Below are 20,952 nucleotides of genomic sequence, written 5' to 3' on the forward strand. Positions count from 1 at the left end.
ATTTTACCTTACCAATAAACAAGTGTAATCCTGTGATCTGGTGTACAGTCTCATTCTTGTCGCGGATACATTTTCTCTGATACCACGGTCCTGCTTGGTCGGATAACTTTCCGTCCATAACAATTGGCGCTGCGAGCAGGGTATCAGGATGAATTTGTTCCGCCGCAAGAAGGAGGCCACTCCCGAACAGTTCCTTATTCCCGGCTGGACGGATAATTCGGCCGGGTTCGGGATGCTGGCAAATACATTGTCTCAGTTGGGCTCTCCTCTCAGTTGGGAGGATCGCCAACTACCACGGGAAACCCCTATCGGGGAAAGAGTGGCACGGTTATTGCGAGAGCTGAATTTTCCGAAACAAAAGGGGTCCCTGACGGATGCTTTTTGGCTGCTGGCCACAGCCCTGAGGCATCAATCAGGAGTATTATCTGCTAAGACGAAGGAATTGGGTGAATTAAGGGAGGAAGTTGAAGCCATGCAACAGAGGTGTGCTATGATGGGCGAAGTAGTGCGCACCAGTCAGAATCGGGCTTCTGAGCTGGAGGAAACGGGGGTCAAATTGGCAAGTAGGGCCCTCCAATTGAAACACCAGTTGTATAAGCAAAAGGGATCTATGTCCCCGGATCCCGCCCGAGTAAGGGCAATGTTAGTAAAAGGGGATGACATTGATACCTGGGATGGTGATATCTGGTATGATGATGACGACCGATATCCGGACCAACCATCTTACCCACCGTTCCCGGGCCCTGGCTCGGGAGAGGATACCGCCCAAGCCCAAGCCCGGCCGGCAATGGTCACCACGTATACTTATCCTACCCCCCAGGGTGAGGCGGAGGGAAACGATTTTGATTCTGACTATGCTCAGGCCGAGGGCGATGCGCGGGTAAGACCGGGAGAGGCCCTAAACGCGGGTCGAAGGCAGGTACAATATAAGGATTACACCATGAAGGAATTGTCCGGGATGGGCCAGAGGTTCCGGCAGAAACCATCGGAACCTTTGACGGCTTGGTTATTACGGATATGGGGAAGGGGGGCACCCCGTTGGAGCGCCTGTTTCCCCCTGATGGTAACCAGGCCGGCATTGACATGGAGGAAGACGAGGAAGAAAAAAATGGTGTCTGTTGTAGGACAACAGGTATGGGTCCGTTATCCTACAGGTGAACGCCTCCCGGGGGAGATCATTGCTGTGGCCCAGGGGAACACCTGTTGGGTGGCTGTGGAAGGGCATGATCGGGTGGAATGTTTAAATACAGAACGCCTGACTAAACGCGAATGATTGTCTGTTTTCAGGATTTTGATGATGCTCTTATACGGCCTACCCCTGGTTACCCTATCTGTGGAACGGTTACTGCTATTTGGCTTACGCAGTCCCCTACCTGCACCATGTGACCAGACTGCGAGATCATCAGTCTGCCCGGGTCCGTAGGGGGCTGAGTGCTGCTGAGCTATTTTTCGGGGCTATTATTCCCGGGTATGGGGTAGTTAAAGTTTCGCGAGAAGTAGACAAATTATATGATTTAGTAGAGTCTATTGCTAATGAAACGGCCAAGGGATTGGTGGAAACAACTGGTGCGGTTGATGCCCTGACGTCCGAGGTGGTTGCCATCAGAACAGTGGCTTTGCAAAACAGGATAGCTTTAGATTTTCTGCTAGCTAAGGAGGGCGGTACCTGCGCTGTGATCGGCGCTGAGTGCTGCACCTACATACCGGACGTCACGGAAAATGTCACTAACTTAATACATCATGTACGCGAGGCTGTGGCCAATCTGCATAAAGTAAGCGCGGATATTGAGCGGGATAAGCAACCGCACGAGGGTGGGCCTTTCTCTTGGTTTGCAGATTTATTTGGTGATTGGGGACATACTATTGTACAATGGTTTGTGTTTGTTATTCTGTTCATAATTTTTGTGGCTTTATGTGTTTTTGTGATTAAGCAGGTTATTCAACGCTGTGTAACCCCTCGCCGCCGTTGACGAGTTGGTACCGAGGGGTGGAGTGTATTGTAGGAAAAGACTGTGGGACTTGAGAGGTTAATGGGTTGCTATAAGCTCCCACTGAGCAGGTGGTATTTGGTGGGGTAGTGGGCTGTTAATGTAGCAGAATGGATGGCGTCGGGCCAGGAAATGGAACAATGCAATCGGTCCCAGCTCGTCAACCGCAACGCGTCCTATATTGTCCTGTGGTAACTGTACCATGTAGGCATGTAGAGGCAAAACAGGATGTCCTTGTACCGTGTAGGCATGTAGGGGCATTGTACAGGACGTTATTATGTCATTGTTTTAAGAAGATATTAATTGCTCCCATTGTTCTAAGGGGATATAGAAAGGGGCCAGGGGCTGTGAGGTGAGAAGCAGGAGAGAGAGAGAGAAGAGAAGCAGAGGAGAGGAGAGAGAGAGAAGAAAAGCAGGTAGACAGAGAGAGGACGACATGCAGTCCGTGGAGAAAGACAACAACTAGCAAGACCAGAAGGAACCCCAGGTGGGGACGAAACATCCCAGGTGAAGACCGCGTTCGCTGGCGTGGGTGCTTCATCACACCTGTTCCTGGCCCCGTATGAGTCGTGTGGGAGTGGGATTAACCACACGTTGATAAGTATTGCTTGTATCGGGAAAAGGGCAGTTGCACAGCGTGCGCGTTGATAAGTGTTGCCTGTATCGGGAGAAGGGCAGTTGCACAGCGTGGGTAGTTAAGTTAAGCCGCTTTCCGCAATGAAGTGTCATTTATGCTAATATTTTACCTTACCAATAAACAAGTGTAATCCTGTGATCTGGTGTACAGTCTCATTCTTGTCGCGGATACATTTTCTCTGATACCACGGTCCTGCTTGGTCGGATAACTTTCCGTCCATAACACCTACCATTGGAAATTTACTTTGCCATATCTAATCTGTAAAGGCCTTTTAACATTCAGAATGTTTCTATGAGGTCCCTATTATTCTCCTGAACTCCAGGGCACACAGCCCATGAGCTGTCAGACCCTCCTCATATGGTAAACCTTTCATTGCTAGAATAATGCTAGTGAATCTTCTCTGAACCCTCTCCAATGACAGTATATCATTTCTGAAATAAGGATCAAAAAACTGCGCACAATAGTCTGTGTGATCTCACGACTGCCTGACAGAGTCGCACCATTGCATCCCTGCTCTTAATTCAACCCATAGAGACTCTACGGCTGATAATACAGAATCTGAGGCCACAAACCAGGCACGCCCAGGATCCTCTTCAGTTTGCGAATAAGGAGAAGGTGGGAGTGGAGGATGCTATCACGTATTTGCTGCACAAATCACTCTCTCACCTAGAGGGGGTCAGTTGTGCTGTGAGGATTACATTCCTTGACTTCTCTAGTGCCGTTAACACCATCCAGCCCAAGATCTTAAGGCACAAACTAACGGAGATGGGAGTAGACTCTCACATGGTGGATTGGATAGTGGACTACTTGACAGATAGACCTCAGTATGTGCGGTTGGGAGACTGTAGGTCTGACACGGTGGTCAGCAGCACAGGGGCGCCGCAGGGAACCGTACTCTCTCCGGTCCTGTTCACCCTGTACACATCAGACTTCCAATATAACTCGGAGTCCTGCCATGTGCAGAAGTTCGCTGATGACACGGCCATAGTGGGGTGTGTCAGGAATGGACAGGAGGAGGAGTATAGGAAACTGATACAGGACTTTGTGATATGGTGCAACTCAAACTACCTGCGTCTCAATATCACCAAGATCAAGGAGATGGTGGTGAACTTTAGGAGATCTAGGCCTCATATGGAGCCAGTGATCATTAATGGAGAATGTGTGGAGCAGGTTAAGACCTACAAGTATCTGGGAGTACAGTTAGACGAGAAGCTAGACTGGACTGCCAACACAGATGCCTTGTGCAGGAAGGCACAGAGTTGACTGTACTTCCTAAGAAGGTTGGCGTCATTCAATGTCTGTAGTGAGATGCTGAAGATGTTCTATAGGTCAGTTGTGGAGAGCGCCCTCTTCTTTGTGGTGGCGTGTTGGGGAGGAAGCATTAAGAAGAGGGACGCCTCACGTCTTAATAAGCTGGTAAGGAAGGCGGGCTCTGTCGTGGGCAAAGTACTGGAGAGTTTAGCATCGGTAGCTGAGCGAAGGGCGCTGAGTAGGCTACGGTCAATTATGGATAACTCTGAACATCCTCTACATGGCACCATCCAGAGACAGAGAAGCAGTTTCAGCGACAGGTTACTATCGATGCAATGCTCCTCAGACAGGATGAAGAGGTCAATACTCCCCAATGCCATTAGGCTTTACAATTCTACCGCCAGGACTTAAGAACTTTTTAAAAGCTATTATTAATGCTTTTTGAGATAGTGATTTAGATGCATATCATATTTTTACTGAGTTAAGTATTGTAGGTAATTAGTTTTGCTACAACAAGTGTATGGGACATTGGAAAAAAGTTGAATTTCCCCATGGGGATGAATAAAGTATCTATCTATCTATCTATCTATCTATCTATCTATCTATCTATCTATCTATCTATCTATCTATCTATCTATCTATCTATCTATCTATCTATCTATCTATCTATCTATCAATCATATGTCATCTCCTTCCAATGATTTAATATTGTACACAGCGCCACACCACTTCCTGTGCCTACTCACCTCTCTTTCAGATACACCGTACATCGTCGGACTTTCAGCTCCCAATGGCAGCCACTCTTTAGGACTAGATAAAGAGTTTGTGGAGGGCTATAGTATCTGGTTATCACAATGCCATAAATACAATATAAATGTACAAGCGGTAGGCTTGTTCCACGGCTTGAGATTCTAAATTGGAGAATGGCGCTTTATTCACAAAATCCTCATAGCCCACAGTGACTGTGCACTGATCCCAGCAATGGAACCCGCCACTGCATCCCCACAGTGCACTACGTACTGATTGCAAAGCTATGAAATTGCATGTGAATAGCCTCCCCTACACCAACTCCACTCTTTCTGCGTCACCAGCAGACTGGGACATCTCACATCTCGCTGCCTCCGCCAGGACATTAAACTGTGAACAACTGTGGTCAGGGACTGATCTCTGGGGAACTCCAAACGCTACCTCCTCCCAGTCTGAAAATGAACCACTCATCCAGCCACACACTACCAGCAGTTTATCGATCTCCAACGAAAAAGCCTAATCACCTACTCCTGAGGTTCAATACCATTGCTGACTCTGAGTTTACCACCGACAGATACCAGGAGGGACATAATAATCTGAAAGTCTCTAGTCACAGCCGTGTAAATAAAATGTGATCTCAGTAGGTGTGTGGCGCATGCTCAGAATGCGAAGGAGATAGACAAACTGAGCCAGGTCACAGACTGACGAAGGGGAGCAATGATCCATTTTGATACAGAGGGAAGCAGACAGTTTAATATTGTGCCTGATGTCGGAACTGTGGCCAGTTAGAAGATAAAGTCTTGTTCCTCCAAACTGTTTTGAGCTGTGACAGTGTTTTTTTATCAGAAGGCACCATAGGGCCTAAAATTACCTCAGTTGAAATGTTGCCCTTCACCCACTGACGTGCTTTTGTAAACTTTTAGCAGTGTAGAAAAGTCAAAGGATTTGTGATTGGGAACACAACAGGAATTAATTCTTACTCTGAATAATTTCTCCTCCCACTTCCTCCAAACCAAAGGCGTAGCCATGGGCACCGGCATGGGTCCCAGTTTTGCCTACCTTTTTGTTGGCTTTGTGGAACAGTTCATTTTCCAAGCCTATATGGGCATCCGTCCCCTTGTTTTCCTTCGCTTCATAGACGACTGCATTGGCACTGCCTCCTGCACGCATGCTGAGCCCGTTGACTTCATTAACATTGCCTCCAATTTTCACCCTGCCCTCAAATTTACCTGGTCCATTTCTGACACCTCCCTCCCCTTTCTTGATCTTTTTGTCTCCATCTCTAGAGACGGCCTATCTACTGATATCTACTATAAGCCTACAGACTCTCACAGCTACCTGGACTGTAGCTTCCCATCTTCCCACCCTGTCTCTTACAAAAATGTATCTTACAAAAAAGTCTATCCCCTTCTAACAATTCCTCCGTCTCCGCCGCATCTGCTCTCAGGATGAGGCTTTTCGTTCCAGGACGAAGGAGATGTCTTCCTTTTTTGAACAAAGGGGCTTCCCTTCCTCCACCATAAACTTGGGAAACAATGCTTAAAGTCTTAAACTGGTAAAGTAGAAAAGTTCAGTAATCCACGGAATAAGCGAGTGAGAGGAGAGATTTGTAAATCCACACGAACATGTAGAGAGAAGGCAGTTACGCAGAATTCCACACACATTCCACGCTGGGTCAACGAAATAACTGTCGCCGAAGATCTCATCCGTTAATTCGTTCCGAAATCCACTTCGAAATATCAGCAGGTGACAGTGACAGGAATATCGTCTTCAAGTGGTTACCACAGAATACCCCGATTCCAGGTAATGGCCAACAGAAGTGATACCACGGGATACTCCAACAAATCCACACGTATGAATTATACGAAGTGACAGTCACACATCCGTTGTACACTGCGTGCCGATGATCAACCCGACCTTCTGGGCATGGAAGAGCTCCAACCCATAGCAGTGAGAAGCTGAAGTTCCAACAGTCTCACTCTCTCTCTCTCTCTCTCTCTCTCTCTCTCTCTCTCTCCCCCTCTCTCCCCTCCCCCTCCGTCCCTCGCAGCTTGTCTCTGACGTCATAGTCCCGCCTCTCACAGTGAACGAACCTCAAACAACACACACAAAATGCTGGTGGAACACAGCAGGCCAGGCAGCATCTATAGGGTGAAGCACTGTCGACGTTTCGGGCCGAGACCCTTCGTCAGGACTCTGATCAGCCTCTGTCTTTAAACGAGCCAGCGGTCTTGTAACACAATGCACCTCTAAAGTCTGCCAGAAGACCAGCTTCGATGGAGCAGAGTCAGAAACCAAAGAGTTGCCAGACTGAGTCAGGGCTTTGGGGCTCCAGAGAGAGATGGGGTCTGGAGTTTACGAGGAGGAGGAGGAATCAGACCAGCAGGATGTGGCTAAAAATGAAAGATTAGAAACATTTGGAAACCGGTTGACCGAAAAAACGTGGTTAATTTCTGCAAAATACTGGTGGAAATCAACAGATCAGGCAGCAAATGTGGAGAGGAATAAATGGACAACGTTTAGGCCGACTCACTTCAGCCTGCCGAGTCTGTGTACTCCTCTGCTTAGTTGCTGCCTGAACTGCAGAGCTCCTCCAGCATTGTGTGTGTGTGCGTCTCTGTATTTCCAGTAACTGCAGAATCTCTTGTCTGCATTTCTGCTTTTGTAAGAGGATTTTACTTTGCCATTAGATACACGTTGATATTGATTATCTTCTTATGGGAGCCGCTTTCTGCATTAAAACAGCTGCTGAGTTTTCTATACACACAGAAAAAAACTGAGGTATGGACATTCCTTGACTTCTCTAGTGCCTTTAACACCATCCAGCCCAAGATCTTAAAGCACAAACTAACGGAGATGGGAGTAGACTCTCACATGGTGGATTGGATAGTGGACTACTTGACAGATAGACCTCAGTATGTGCGGTTGGGAGACTGTAGGTCTGACACAGTGGTCAGCAGCACAGGAGCGCCACAGGGAACCGTACTCTCTCCGGTCCTGTTCACCCTGTACACATCTGACTTCCAATATAACTCGGAGTCCTGCCATGTGCAGAAGTTCGCTGATGACACGGCCATAGTGGGGTGTGTCAGGAATGGACAGGAGAAGGAGTATAGGAAACTGATACAGGACTTTGTGATATGGTGCAACTCAAACTACCTGCGTCTCAATGTCACCAAGACCAAGGAGATGGTGGTGGACTTTAGGAGATCTAGGCCTCATATGGAGCCAGTGATCATTAATGGAGAATGTGTGGAGCAGGTTAAGACCTACAAGTATCTGGGAGTACAGTTGGACGAGAAGCTAGACTGGACTGCCAACACAATTGCCTTGTGCAGGAAGGCACAGAGTCGACTGTACTTCCTTAGAAGGTTGGCGTCATTCAATGTCTGCAGTGAGATGCTGATGATGTTCTATAGGTCAGTTGTTGAGAGCGCCCTCTTCTTTGTGGTGGCGTGTTGGGGAGGAAGCATTAAGAAGAAGGACGCCTCACGTCTTAATAAGCTGATAAGGAAGGCGGGCTCTGTCGTGGGCAAAGTACTGGAGAGTTTAACATCGGTAGCTGAGCGAAGGGCGCTGAGTAGGCTACGGTCAATTATGGAAAACCCTGAACATCCTCTACATAGCACCATCCAGAGACAGAGAAGCAGTTTCAGCGACAGGTTACTGTCGATGCAATGCTCCTCAGACAGGATGAAGAGGTCAATACTCCCCAATGCCATTAGGCTTTACAATTCAACTGCCAGGACTTAAGAACTTTTTTTTTAAAGCTATTATTAATGCTTTTTGAGTTAGTGATTTAGATTCATATCATATTATTACTGAGTTAAGTATTGTATGTAAGGAGTTTTTGCTACAACAAGTGTATGGGACATTGGAAAAAATGTTGAATTTCCCCATGGGGATGAATAAAGTATCTATCTATCTATCTTGAACCAGTACATGCAGAAACTTTTAACTGCAGCGTGATTACCCGTGAAGCACCGATCAAATGCGCAGGCGTCAGGGCTGCAGCGGTCTCCGGATATCACGCATGCGCGCAGTACACAAAAAGCCTCGGAAAATGTCGGAAGCAGGTAAGAGCGATTCTTCGTGATATTATCTTAAGCTCCGACCTCGGGACAATTGCTGTGAGTTTCGAACATTACACCCCGCAATCCCGGGACAGTCCTGCCCTCTTCCATCTCTCCAGCCCCACGACCCGTACACCAGCACCGGGGAGCTTCCGTCTGATGAGGGAATGGGAACCGATGGATCTCTCAGACAGAGCTGAGCTCCAGCTATCTGAATGCAAGGATTGGGAACTCGGAGAAAGGGAACAAAATCGTTTCCATCACCAGTTGAGAAAATCACCTTTGTTCTACCTGCAATTACAAACACTTATCCACTTGGCGCGTGGCCAAGTGATCTGAAGGTCACTAGTTCGGGCCTCAGCTGAGGCAGCGCGTTGTGTCCTTGAGCAATGCACTTAACAACACATTGCTCTGCGACGACACCGGTGCCAAGCTGTATGGGTCCTAATGCCCTTGGACAACATCGGGGGCGTGGAGAGGGGAGACTTGCAGCATGGGCAGCTGCTGGTCTCCCATACAACCCTGCCCAGGCCTGCATCCTGGAAACCTTCCAAGGCACAAATCCATGGTCTCATGAGACTAGCGGATGCCTATATAATCAAAAACAAGAGAAAATCTGCAGATGCTGGAAATCAAAGCAACACACACAAAATGCCAGAGGAACTCAGCATTAGTACTCTTTTACATAGATTTTGCCTGGCCTGCTGAGTTCCTCCAGCATTTTGTGTGTGTTGCTTGTTCTATTTCCTCTTGCTCTGGACTTTTCTACCAGTGAGAACATGTTTTGTCCCCTTTTCTCTTGGTACATAATGATATCAAACTCCTTTGCCCTGGGCATCATGTAGCTTTCACATCACAGACTCCAGTGAGACAGACTACTGCCCTTCCCTTCACATTCATTGGCATTTCCATCAATGAATTCACCACCATCTATCACCTGGGGGAGGGTTCAGAGGGAATATTTATGTACAATACAAAAACTGGTGTTACCTGCATGTATTGTAGTGATGTAAAAGTTGCTGCAAAATTTGCATGTGGGAAGAAGTGGAGTGATATTTGGAAATTTGACTGTTTAAAGCGTTGCTTAGCAAGCAAATCACATATGGATGGTGTCCAAATGCTCTGACGAGAATATCCTTAATTATCCACTATAGGCCTGCTACATAGGTTGTGTGAGAGTGCAGATGAACTCGATCAAACCCAGAGGAGATAGAAGTTCTTATTGACATTGTTAAAATGAATACCTCTCTATATAAAATTCAGTGTGCATATGCTGCTGTCACTGGGTCAAAATTGCACAGCATAAGATTTTTGCACACACTGGTCTTCACAAATCAGAAGGGACTGGTGGGAAGGTGAAGTGACCTCCAGTGTCCCTGATACCCTCACCTACAAGATGTGCACCCAGCTGCAGCTTGTAAACCTGCACTTTAAGGAGTTGGAACTGGAAATGGATGAATTCCAGATCATCCGGGATTCAGAGGGCGTGATAGGTATGACATGAAGAGAGGTGTTACACCCAGGTTGCAGGACACAGGAAACTGGGTGAAAGTCAGGAAGGGGAACGATGTTAAATAGCCATCGTAGAGTACTTTTGTGGCCATCCCCCACAACAATAGATGGACCACTTTAGAAAGTGTTGGAGGGAATTAGCTGGCAGTGGAATGTCAAAGTGGTGATACATGATTTGTTACTGAGGGGAACAGAACTAGAAGGGGACTAATAGCCTAGGGGTGAGGCTTGCTACTGCTAGTGGGCGGGGGGGGGTTAGAGGTTAAACTAAAGTTTCAAGGGGTATGGACCAGAATGCCAGAACAGATACTGGAGAGGGTGAATTGAATTGATTTTCTTACTTATATCCTTCATATACATGAGGAGTACAAATCTTTATGTTGCATCTCCATCTAAATGTGCAATGTCCAATTTATAGTAATTTACAATAAATTGTATGTACAACAGCACAGTCAATATTACACAGAAATACAATCCTTTCAGCATTGAATTAAAGTCTGGTAGACTGGTGGAAGAAGCTGTCCCAGAGAGTTTGTTTTGACACCGGACAGATGTTGTTCAGACCTCAGACAAAGTCATCAATCAAGAGGTTGAGCATGGTGTGAAGACTGTCCTGAGCTGTGTATATCACAATGCAAGAATTATCATAGGAAAGCCTGATGAGCTCAGGACAGGGAATTATGATATTGTAGCCATTACCGGGACTTGGTTGCACCCAACAGTCTGAGGGATTGAGAGGAACAAATTTGTAGAGAAATCACCGACTATGCCAAGAAACAAAGGTTGATTCAGTAAGTCATTTTAACTTTCCAAATATTGACTGAGACTCCCATAATGTAAAAGGACTAAATGGGGTAGAGTTTATCAAATATGCCCTTAATCAGCACATAGAATTCCAGACATAAAAGTATGCAAAAAGGTATTAGGAAATGATCCAGGACTAGTGACAGAAATTAGTGTATGAGAACACTTTGTATCTAGTGATCATAAGGCCATGAGGTTCCAAGTAAATATGGAAAAAGAGAGGTCTGGACCATGGGTTGAGATTCGAAGTTGGAGAATGGTCAATTTTGATGGTATCAGAAAGGATCTGACAAGTGTGGCTTGGGACAGGCTGTTTTCTGGCAAAGGAGTACTTGGTAAGTGGCAGTTGTTCAGGTGAAGTTTTGAGAATGTAGAGTGTGTATGTACTTGTAGAAATAAATGTTGAAGTGTAATTGGTGCAGGCAACATTGGTTTCCAAGAGATATTGTGTTCCTCTAAATGCCTCGGACTGTTGGGTGCTACCAAGACTCATTGATGACTATAATATCATAATTTCATGCCCTGAGTTCATTTGACTTATTTTTTAGTCGTCTTCTGTTGGTTTCTAAAAGCTTCCCAATAGTTTTTACTCTTTTGTTTGCCCTCTCGTTGGCTTTTATGTTGGCTTTGGCTTCTTATTTTAGCCACTGTTGTGTCATCCTGCATTTCCAATGCTTCCACTTCTTTGAGATGTATCGATCACTCAGTTCCTGCATTGCTCCCAGAAACTCCAGCCATTGCTGATCCAATGTCAGTCCTAACTTTTCCCTTCCAAACAAGTTTGGCCAGCTTCTCTGTCATAGAATCATGGAGAAGTTCAGTTTGAAAACAGGCTATTTGGCCCATTGTGCCAATGCTGAAAAAAGATTTAAGCTGCCTTATGCAACTACCTGCACCGGGACCATCACCCTCCATACCCCTACCATCCAGGCTCCCATCCAAAACTTTTTTAAATGCTGAAATTAAGCTCATTTTCACCACGTGCTAGCATCTCATACCACTCTCTCATGACCATTTCAGTAAAGATCTTTTCCCAAAGGTTTCCATTAAATTTTCACCTTCCCTCTTATCCATGATCCTCTGGTTCTCATCCCACCCAACCTCAGTGGAAAACCTGTTTGCATTTACCCTCATACCCTCATAATTTTGTATACTTCCAACAAATCCTCAAAACAATGTATAATTTCCTTGTTTATGTTTAGAGTTTTTTTAGGTGTATAAGCTGTTGAGGGGCATTGATCATGTGGATAGCCAGAGTATTATTCCCAGAGTGTTTCAGTTACTGTGGGGCCAGGCACCCATGCAGCTCAGTGGGAACAGGGAATACCAATGGACAGAGACAAACTGAGCCAGGTCACATATTGGAGATGGCAGAAATGCCCCATTCTTACAGAGACAGGAAGAGCATCAGCGATACCAGCATTGTGCCAAGTTAGAAGATGACTTCTCACTCCAACTTGGGTTGAAACTCACTGTAACAGTGTGATGCCAGATCACACCTTAGCAAATCAAGTGATTTTATCTGAAATGTTGTCCTACACCCATTGATGGATTTTATAAATCTTTTTACAGGTTAAAAATGAAAAGGAATGCAGGAATCTGCAGGAATCTTGAACACGACACACCAGTTTTGATGCCTCTGTCCAGATATTTAAGAAGTGGAGCAAGGGATTCAATCGATCATCCTTCCTACTCAGAATATGTGGAGCGATATACTCCATCATCTGACTGACTGACATACCAGTCATTTTACACAGGGGGAACCCGTTCATCTGCTCAGACAGTGTGGAGGGATTCACTTGGTCATCTCAATTTAAGGTACATCAGCGAATTCACACTGGGCAAAGCTATTCAGCTATTCTGTGTGTGAGAAGGGACTCAGTCGGTCATCCCACCTGTGGACACACCAGTCAGTTCACACTGCACAGAGGCTGGTCATCTGAATTTGTGGGGAAGGATTCACTCAGTCATCTGACTAATGGCTCACCAGCGAGTTCACACAGCGGAGCGGCCATACACCTGCTCAGAATGTGGGAAGGGATTCATTCGGTCATCTAAACTGAAGGTACATCAGCGAGTTCACACTGGCGAGAGGCCATTCTCCTGCTCGGACTGTGGGAAGGGATTCAATGAATCATCTCAACTGAAGGTGCATCAGAGAGTTCACACTGGGGAGCGGCCATTCACCTGCTCAGTCTGTTGGAAGGGATTCACTTGTTCATCTAAACTGATGGTACATCAGCGAGTTCACACTGGGGAGAGGCCGTTCACCTGCTTGGACTGTGGGAAGACATTCACTTGCTCATCCCAACTGAAGGTACACCAGCGAGTTCACACTGGGGAGTGGCCGTTCACCTGCTCAGACTGTGGGAAGGGATTCACTCAGTCATCTAAACTGAAGGTACATCAGCGAGTTCACACTGGGGAGAGGCCATTCACCTGCTCGGACTGTGGGAAGGGATACACTTGCTCATCCCAACTGAAGGTACATCAGAGAGCTCACACTGGAGAAAGGCCGTTCACCTGCTCCGTCTGTGGGAAAGGATTCACTCGGTCATCCGAACTACTGGTACACCAGCGAGTTCACACTGGGGAGAGGCCATTCACCTGCTCAGATTGTGGGAAGGGATTCACTCGGTCATCCGAACTACTGGTACATCAACGAATTCACACCGGGGAGTGGCCTTTCACCTGCTTGGACTGTGGGAAAGGATTCACTTGCTCATCCCAACTGAAGGTACATCAACGAGTTCACACCGGGGAGAGACCATTCACCTGCTTGGACTGTGGGAAAGGAATCACTTGCTCATCCCAACTGAAGGTACATCAGAGAATTCACACTGGGGAGCAGCCGTTCAATTGCTCGGACTGTGGGAAAGGATTCACTTGCTCATTTAAACTGATGGTACATCAGCGAGTTCACACTGGAGAGAGGCCATTCACCTGCTCAGACTGTGGGAAGGGATTCACTTGCTCATCCCAATTGAAGGTACATCAGAGAGTTCACACTGGGGAGAGGCCGTTCACCTGCTCAGACTGTGGGAAGGGATTCACTTTGTCATCGCAGCTACTGAGGCACCAGTCAGTTCACACTGGGGAGAGGCCTTTCACCTGCTCAAACTGTGGGAAGGGATTCACTCAGTCATACACACTAAAGGCACACCAGTCAGTTCACACTGGGGAGAGGCCGTTCACCTGCTTGGACTGTGGGAAGGGATTCACTTGCTCATCTAAACTGAAGTTACATCAGCGAGTTCACACTGGAGAAAGGCCATTCACCTGCTCAGACTGTGGAAAGGGATTCACTTGTTCATCTAAGCTGAAGGTACATCAGCGAGTTCATACTGGGGAGAGGCCATTCATATGCTGAGACTGTGGGAAAGGATTCAGTCGGTCATCTTAACTACGGAGACACCAGCAATTTCACACTGGGTAGATGCCGATCACCAGCTCAGACTTTCAGAAGAGATTCTTTCAATCAAATCAACCAAATGTGCATCATTGAGTTCACACTGGTGAGAGGCCGTTCACCTGCTGTGAATGTGGGAAGCAATTTACTCAGTCATTAAACCTCATGTAACTCTTGCTTTGGCTAGCAGATTTATATAGGGGGTGATAGACCCCTGGCCCAGCCAAATATAAGGAATCTTGTTTGGGTGGGTGCTATGTGATGACCCCTGTTACAAATCAGTACCCCGAAATAACAAATGGTACACAATAGTGATTAAACAATTGAGCTTTATAATTCTTACTTTGACGATATAGTTAGTGAAATAAACCAAAAGAAAAGAGAAAGGGCTCACTCTCACCATTCGAGTTTTCCCATCTCTCCCCATCAAAAGACCACGAAAATCTCTCTTTCAGACTCACAAGAGAGAACATTGCTGTCATTGGATAGCCTTGCACTCCAAACCCTTTTATCTCTAGTTGTAACCTAAACAATGCTGCTACATAGAAACCTTTACCTCAGCAGTGAAAAATTACATAGAGGCCATTACATTAGCAGTAATGTAACTGTAGCAGTAGTGAAACCTTACAGCATGTTACACTTGTGACACACTACCGGGTTCACACTGGGAAGAAAGTTTCAATGAGCTGCATGCTGGAGATTTGTCCATCACCGTTGCTGAATGCAATTTCGAGAGTGACTGTCAGTGTTGAACTCTGCAATTATTGCTGCTGCTCACCACACCCAGTTCTGCACCCTGGTCACTGGGAATGGGAGGAGTTTCTTCTGCTGCACATTCACTTTTAATGGGACTGGAGTTTAATGTTCTGGATCTGAGACAAATAAATCAGTTTATTTTAAACTCTGTCTCCAGTACTTAGTGAATTTATAACACACCTAGTGTGAGTCAACTCAGGCCTGCTGGACCCGGCCAGTGATTCTGTTCCACGACAGTCCTTTTAAATCCTCCCCTTTTGTTCCCCTCTCGCTCTCCCTGTTGTGATGGGTTCCAAACAGTCACCACTCTGTGGGTGAAGAGGTTTCCCTTGAATTTTCTGCAGACTGAAGAAGTCGAGCTGACTGCAGTTCTGTCTGAGATGTCCCTTGGCCCTCTAATTTCTGGACTGAGGAAGAATGCCATTCGTAGTTAATCTCCTTATTCAGGGCTCATTTCCACATTATGTGCAATTTTCCCTGCTTCTTAAGATAACACCACTGTCCTCCAAAGACTGAAAGCAGAATGGGAAACGAAGCAGGGTCAGAAGCCAGAGGCGGGTCTGCAAAGGGCAGAGTTTGGGGCTCTGGATGATGGTTGGTGTAAGAATGTATGATCAGGAGAAGGGATTCAGCAGGACGTGGCAACGAATGACACAGTAGCAACATTTGGAAGCTGATTGGCAGAGAAAATCTTTTGGTTGTCTGATAATACAAACAATAGCTGTGGTGAGGTGCTTCACTGGTCAAGGAACATTTGTGTGTTGGGAATGGTTTTATCTATTGAGCGAGTTGTTCCTGCTTATTTATCCTGTAATATTATATCCAGATAATTATTATGAATTGTCCTATCTGACATAATGTATTGATTATCATATAATGTTAGATTTTAACTCTAAAACTGGATCAGGCTTGAATTTATGGTGCCTTGATGAAGTGCTGGAGGTCATTGATGAGTTTGTATTTTAAAGCAAGATGTTGGTGAATGATATTTAGAACTTCATTGTACCTGCACAAGTGATCAGATTGAGTTCAACTACTGCAGAATCCTGGAATGTGTTGGATTGTGTCTGGTTTCTCTTGGCATTTTCTGCACTTACTGCTTTGTTTTTTATTTGTATTTCATGTATTTTTGATTTTTTTTTCATTTTGTTAACCACCTTGTCCTGTATTTCTGCAAGGAACCCCTCTGTTTGTGGGAAGAAGTCTCGAACTCTCAGTGGAGTGCTCGATGCTTCTTTGTCAACATCTGATCTGCTTAGATTGTTGGGATGTCTCCCATGGAGGGTCATACTCATTCCAATGGTTAATGCTTTCTTCCATAGTGGTAATTCATTTTTCTGAGTTGGTCTTTCATTTAAGTTTTCTGGTCTGTATTGCTTATCACGATTGCATATACACACATGGAGTGCTGAATCCTGTTCATTTTTGATGAAAATATATACTTAGTTTTATCTGACTGTTGTGTGATTTTTTATCATGTGTGTTATATCTCTTCCTCGTTCTGTCCAAGCTGGTGTTAATCTAAGTGGGTTTGGGTGTAAATAGTCTTTTCTAAAGTTTTCTAAAGTTCTTATTTATCTTTGTAAATTCTACTGATTGAAATGGGACCAAGATATCTTTGTAAAAAATAATTCAATGTCAGTGTTGATGGAAGTGTTTATTGCCTTTGTTGTGTTTGTTAACTATTGAGCTCTGACAGGTTTTTTTAAAGCCTTGAACTAAATTTTTCAAAGGTTTTCCTATTTTGCACTACTTCCTATTTTCTTAGCTTCTTGATATTCCAGATACGTGGGTATCAAGAGTCCTGATAAGGGGTCTTGGCCCAAAAATTTGATTCCCATCATTAGATGCTGCCTGACATGCTGAGCCCCTCCAGCACATTGTGTGTATTACTCTAGATTTCTAGCATCTTCAGGTCCTCTTGTTTCCCAGATACTTACATGTTTCTTGAAAGAACAAGCCAGGAACAAGCTGGCCATGGGGTTGTGTGGAACCTGTTGTTAAAATATTCAATAAAATCATTAGAAAGAGATGGCATAGTGTTGGGAGTTGTAGAATCTGTGGGTAGAATTAAGAAACAGCAATTGTAAAAAAAAAATCCCTGATGGGAATTGTATAGAGACCTCCAAACAGTAGTAAGTATGTGGTCCACAAATCAGAATGGGAGATAGAAAATGCGTGTCAAAAGGGCAATGTTATGGGGGATTGTCATGTAGGTGATTCGGAAAATTAGGATGGTGTTGGTCTCAAGAGGAAGTACTCCTAGAATGCCTATGAGATGCTTTTTGGAGCAGCTCGTGTTTGAGGCCACTTGGGGATCAGCTATTCTGGATTGGGTGTTGTAATGAACTGGAATTAATTAGGTTACTCAGGTTCAAAGAACCCTCAGGGGCAAGGGATCTTAATGTGATCAAATTTCCCCGACATTAGAGAAGGAGAAGCTAAAGTCAGATGTGGAATACAGAGAATTAGAGAGGCATGAGAGAAAAATTGGTCAAAATTGATTTGAAAAGAACACAGGCAAGGTTGAAAACAGAGCAGCAATGGCTGGAATTTCTGGAAGCAATTCGGAATGCAAGGATATACACATCACAAAAAGGAAGTAGTATTCTAAAGGTAAGGTGACAAAACTGTGGCTGATAAGAGAAACCAAAGACAACATAAAAACCAAAGAGATGGCTTAGAGCAAAAATTACTAGGAAGCTAGATGATTGGGAAGCTTTTAAGAACAAACAGAATGCAACTAAAATAATTGAGAAGGAAAAGATGGAATACATCGATGAGCTAGGCAGCAATATTAAAGGGGATAACAATTTTTTCTTCAGGTAATAGTGTAAACGAGAGGCTGAAGTGAATATCAAACCTCTGAAAAATGATGCTGGAGAGGTAGTAATGGGGTGGGTGCGGAAGGTGATGGCAGATGAACTGAATAAGTATTGTGCATCACTCTTATCTGTCGAAGACACTTGCAGGAATATGGAAGTCCCTAATGTTAGTGGTCAGAATGTTTAAAGTTATGTTACCTGGGAGATGGTTCTTGGGAAACAGATGGTCTGAAGGTAAATAGGTCACCTGGACCAGGTGGTACTCCAACCAGAGATGGCTGAAGAGATATGAATGCATTAGCAATGATCTTTCGAGAATCGTTAAGGAAATTTTCAGAAGTTTTCTGATGACTCTGCCATAGCTGGATGCATCAGCACCGCAGATGAGGCTGAGTACAGGGCTACGGTGGGAAACTTTGTCACATGGTGTGAACAGAATCATCTACAGCTTAAAGTGAAAAAGACTAAGGAGCTGGTGGTGGACCTGAGGAGAGCTAAGGCACCGGTGACCCCTGTTTCCATTCAAGGGGTCAGTGTGGACATGGTGGAGGATTGCAAATACCTGGGGATATGAATTGAAAATAAACTGGACTGGTCAAAGAACACTGAGGCTGTCTACAAGAAGGGTCAGAGCCGTCTCTATATCATGAGGAGACTGAGGTCCTTTAACATCTGCCGAGGATGTTCTACGAGTCTGTAGTGGCCAGTGCTATCCTGTTTGCTGTTGTGTGCTGGGGCAGCAGGCTGAGGGTAGCAGACACCAACAAAATTAACAAACTCATTCGTAAAGCCAGTTATGTTGTGGGGATGGAACTGGACTCTCTGATAGTGCTGTCTGAAAGGAGGATGCTGTCCAAGTTGCATGCCATCTTGGACAATGTCTCCCATCCACTCCATAATGTACTGATTAGGCACAGGAGTACATTCAGCCAGAGACTCATTCCACCGAGATGCAACACTGAGTTTCATAGGAAGTCATTCCTACCTGTGCCTATCAAACTTTACAACACCTCCCTCGGAGTGTCAGACACCCTGAGCCAATAGGCTGGTGTTGGACTAATTTCCACTTGGCATAATTTACTTATTATTATTTAAATATTTATGATTTTATATTGCTATATTTCTACACTATTCTTGGTTGGTGCGACTGTAACAAAACCAAATTTCCCTCAGGATCAATAAAGTATGTCTGTCTGTTTGTCATTATATCCCAAGAAGTTTCTTCCTTCACTACTCTCCCTCTCTCAGTTTTTGCCCATTCTTCAAATTTGTCTGTCCTGCTGCAGTCGCATTGCTTCCCTAGCACTAATAGCGCCTCCATCTATCTTTGAATCATCCGCATACCTTGACACAAAGCCAGCAATTCCATTATCCAAATCATTGACAAATAATTTGAAAAGCAGCGGACAGACTACTGCCCCATGACCACTATTCACTGCTAGCCAACCAGAAAAGGCTTCTTTAATTCCCACTCGCTCCCTCTTGGCTGTTAGCCATTCCTCCCATCCATGCCAGTATATCTACTGATTTTTATCCTGTTAAACAGTCTCATGTGTGACACCTTATCAGATGCCTTCTGAAAACCCAAGTAAATTATATCCACTGCCTCTCGGTTGTCCATCATGCTTATGACTTCCTCGAAGAACTCTAACAGATTTGTCAGGCAAGATTTCCCTGTACAGAAGCTATGCTGGCTTTGACTTATTTTATCATTAGTCTCCGAGTACCCCAAAACCTCATCTCTAATAATAGACTCAAACACTTCCCCAGCATGAGGTGAGGCTAACTGGACTATGATTTGCTTTCCTCTGCCTTCCTCCCTTCTCAAATAGTCGATTGTCATTTGCAATCTTCCTGTCCTCCGGGACCATGCCAGAAGCAAGTGATTCATGAACTCATCATCCGAAAATCCAAGCAAAATACATCCACTGCTTCTGCTTTATCTATCTTGCCTGTTGCTTCCTCAAAGTATTGCAAGTGATTTGTCAGATACAATTTCCTTTAAAGGTATCCTGCTGACTTTGGCCTACTTCATTATGCGTCCCCAATTACAGTATCCAAAAACACACACCCTTAATACACTCCAACATATTCCTGACCACTGAGGTCAGACTAACTGTCCTATAATTTTCTTCTGCCCTCTCTCACTTCTTAAAGTGTGGAGTGTGGTTTGCAACTTTCCAGTTTGCCAGAACCGTTCCAAAATCTAGTGATTCGTGATAGATCATTACTCATTACTTTAAGAGAAAACTTAGGGGGAGCTTCTTCATTCAGAGTCGGGGAGAGTGTGCAACGAGCTGCCAGGGCAAGTGGCAGGGACGATTTCAACCTTTAAGAGAAGTTTGCCTATGTCCATGGATGAGGAGGGCTATGGTCCAGGTGGAAGTTGTTTGAATTCGGCAGATTAATGCTTTAGCACGGACAAGATTTTTCTGTGCTGTAGTATTCTATGACTATAATGCCTTCATAATCTCTTCAGCTACCTCTTTCCGCACCCTGGTGTGTTCACCTTCAGGCTTTTCAGCTTCCAAAACACGTTCTCTCCTTTGTAAAAACAGTGGGTGGCTTCAATCTGCAGGAGAATTGGGAAAGTCAGATTGGTGTGAGATCACAACAGAGGGAATGTACTGAATGCTTACGAAATGGATTTTTAGAGCAACTGATTGTTGAGCCTACTCGTGGAACTACTAACTTAGATTGGGTGTTGTGCAATAACTCAGCTCTTATTAGGGAGGTTAATGTAAAGGAACCATCAGAAGGCAGTGACCATACTGATTGAATTCCTACTGCAATCTGTGAGGGAGAAGCATAGGTGATGCACCATCAATAACTCACGCTGAGACTTAGGAAGCGAGATATCGGCTTTTATTGACTGGAAGAATAAACAACACTACATCCTGGGGAAAATGAGGGAGAGCAGCAGCCCACAGTCGCCTTTATACAGGGGTCT

The 20,952-nt window shown here is 45.1% G+C and overlaps 2 protein-coding genes across 2 annotated transcripts; both read left to right on the forward strand.

Annotated features, from left to right (window-relative positions):
- Positions 1–420: 420 nt before the first annotated feature.
- On the forward strand, positions 421–1,392 carry LOC140722231 (uncharacterized). Its single transcript, XM_073037018.1, has 2 exons — positions 421–1,132; positions 1,288–1,392. The coding sequence occupies exons 1-2, from the start codon at positions 473–475 to the stop codon at positions 1,384–1,386; spliced, it is 759 nt and encodes a 252-aa protein (XP_072893119.1). The 5' UTR covers positions 421–472; the 3' UTR covers positions 1,387–1,392.
- A 7,254-nt stretch (positions 1,393–8,646) lies between these two features.
- Positions 8,647–14,839, forward strand: LOC140722277 (uncharacterized). The gene is made up of 2 exons (XM_073037078.1): positions 8,647–8,699; positions 12,585–14,839. Exon 2 carries the CDS (start codon positions 12,991–12,993, stop codon positions 14,380–14,382), a length of 1,392 nt encoding a protein of 463 aa, XP_072893179.1. The 5' UTR covers positions 8,647–8,699; positions 12,585–12,990; the 3' UTR covers positions 14,383–14,839.
- Positions 14,840–20,952: the final 6,113 nt, after the last annotated feature.

The sequence above is a fragment of the Hemitrygon akajei genome, unplaced genomic scaffold (assembly GCF_048418815.1).
Source record: "Hemitrygon akajei unplaced genomic scaffold, sHemAka1.3 Scf000073, whole genome shotgun sequence".
NCBI lineage: Eukaryota > Metazoa > Chordata > Chondrichthyes > Myliobatiformes > Dasyatidae > Hemitrygon > Hemitrygon akajei.

Excerpts from the sequence above, each read along its gene's own strand:
- LOC140722277 (XM_073037078.1), top strand. The coding sequence starts at position 12,991 with ATGGCTCACCAGCGAGTTCACACAGCGGAGCGGCCATACACCTGCTCA.
- LOC140722231 (XM_073037018.1), top strand. The coding sequence starts at position 473 with ATGCAACAGAGGTGTGCTATGATGGGCGAAGTAGTGCGCACCAGTCAG. Across the intron at positions 1,133-1,287 it reads TGTCTGTTGTAGGACAACAG|GATTTTGATGATGCTCTTAT; the intron begins GTATGGGTCCGT and ends GTCTGTTTTCAG.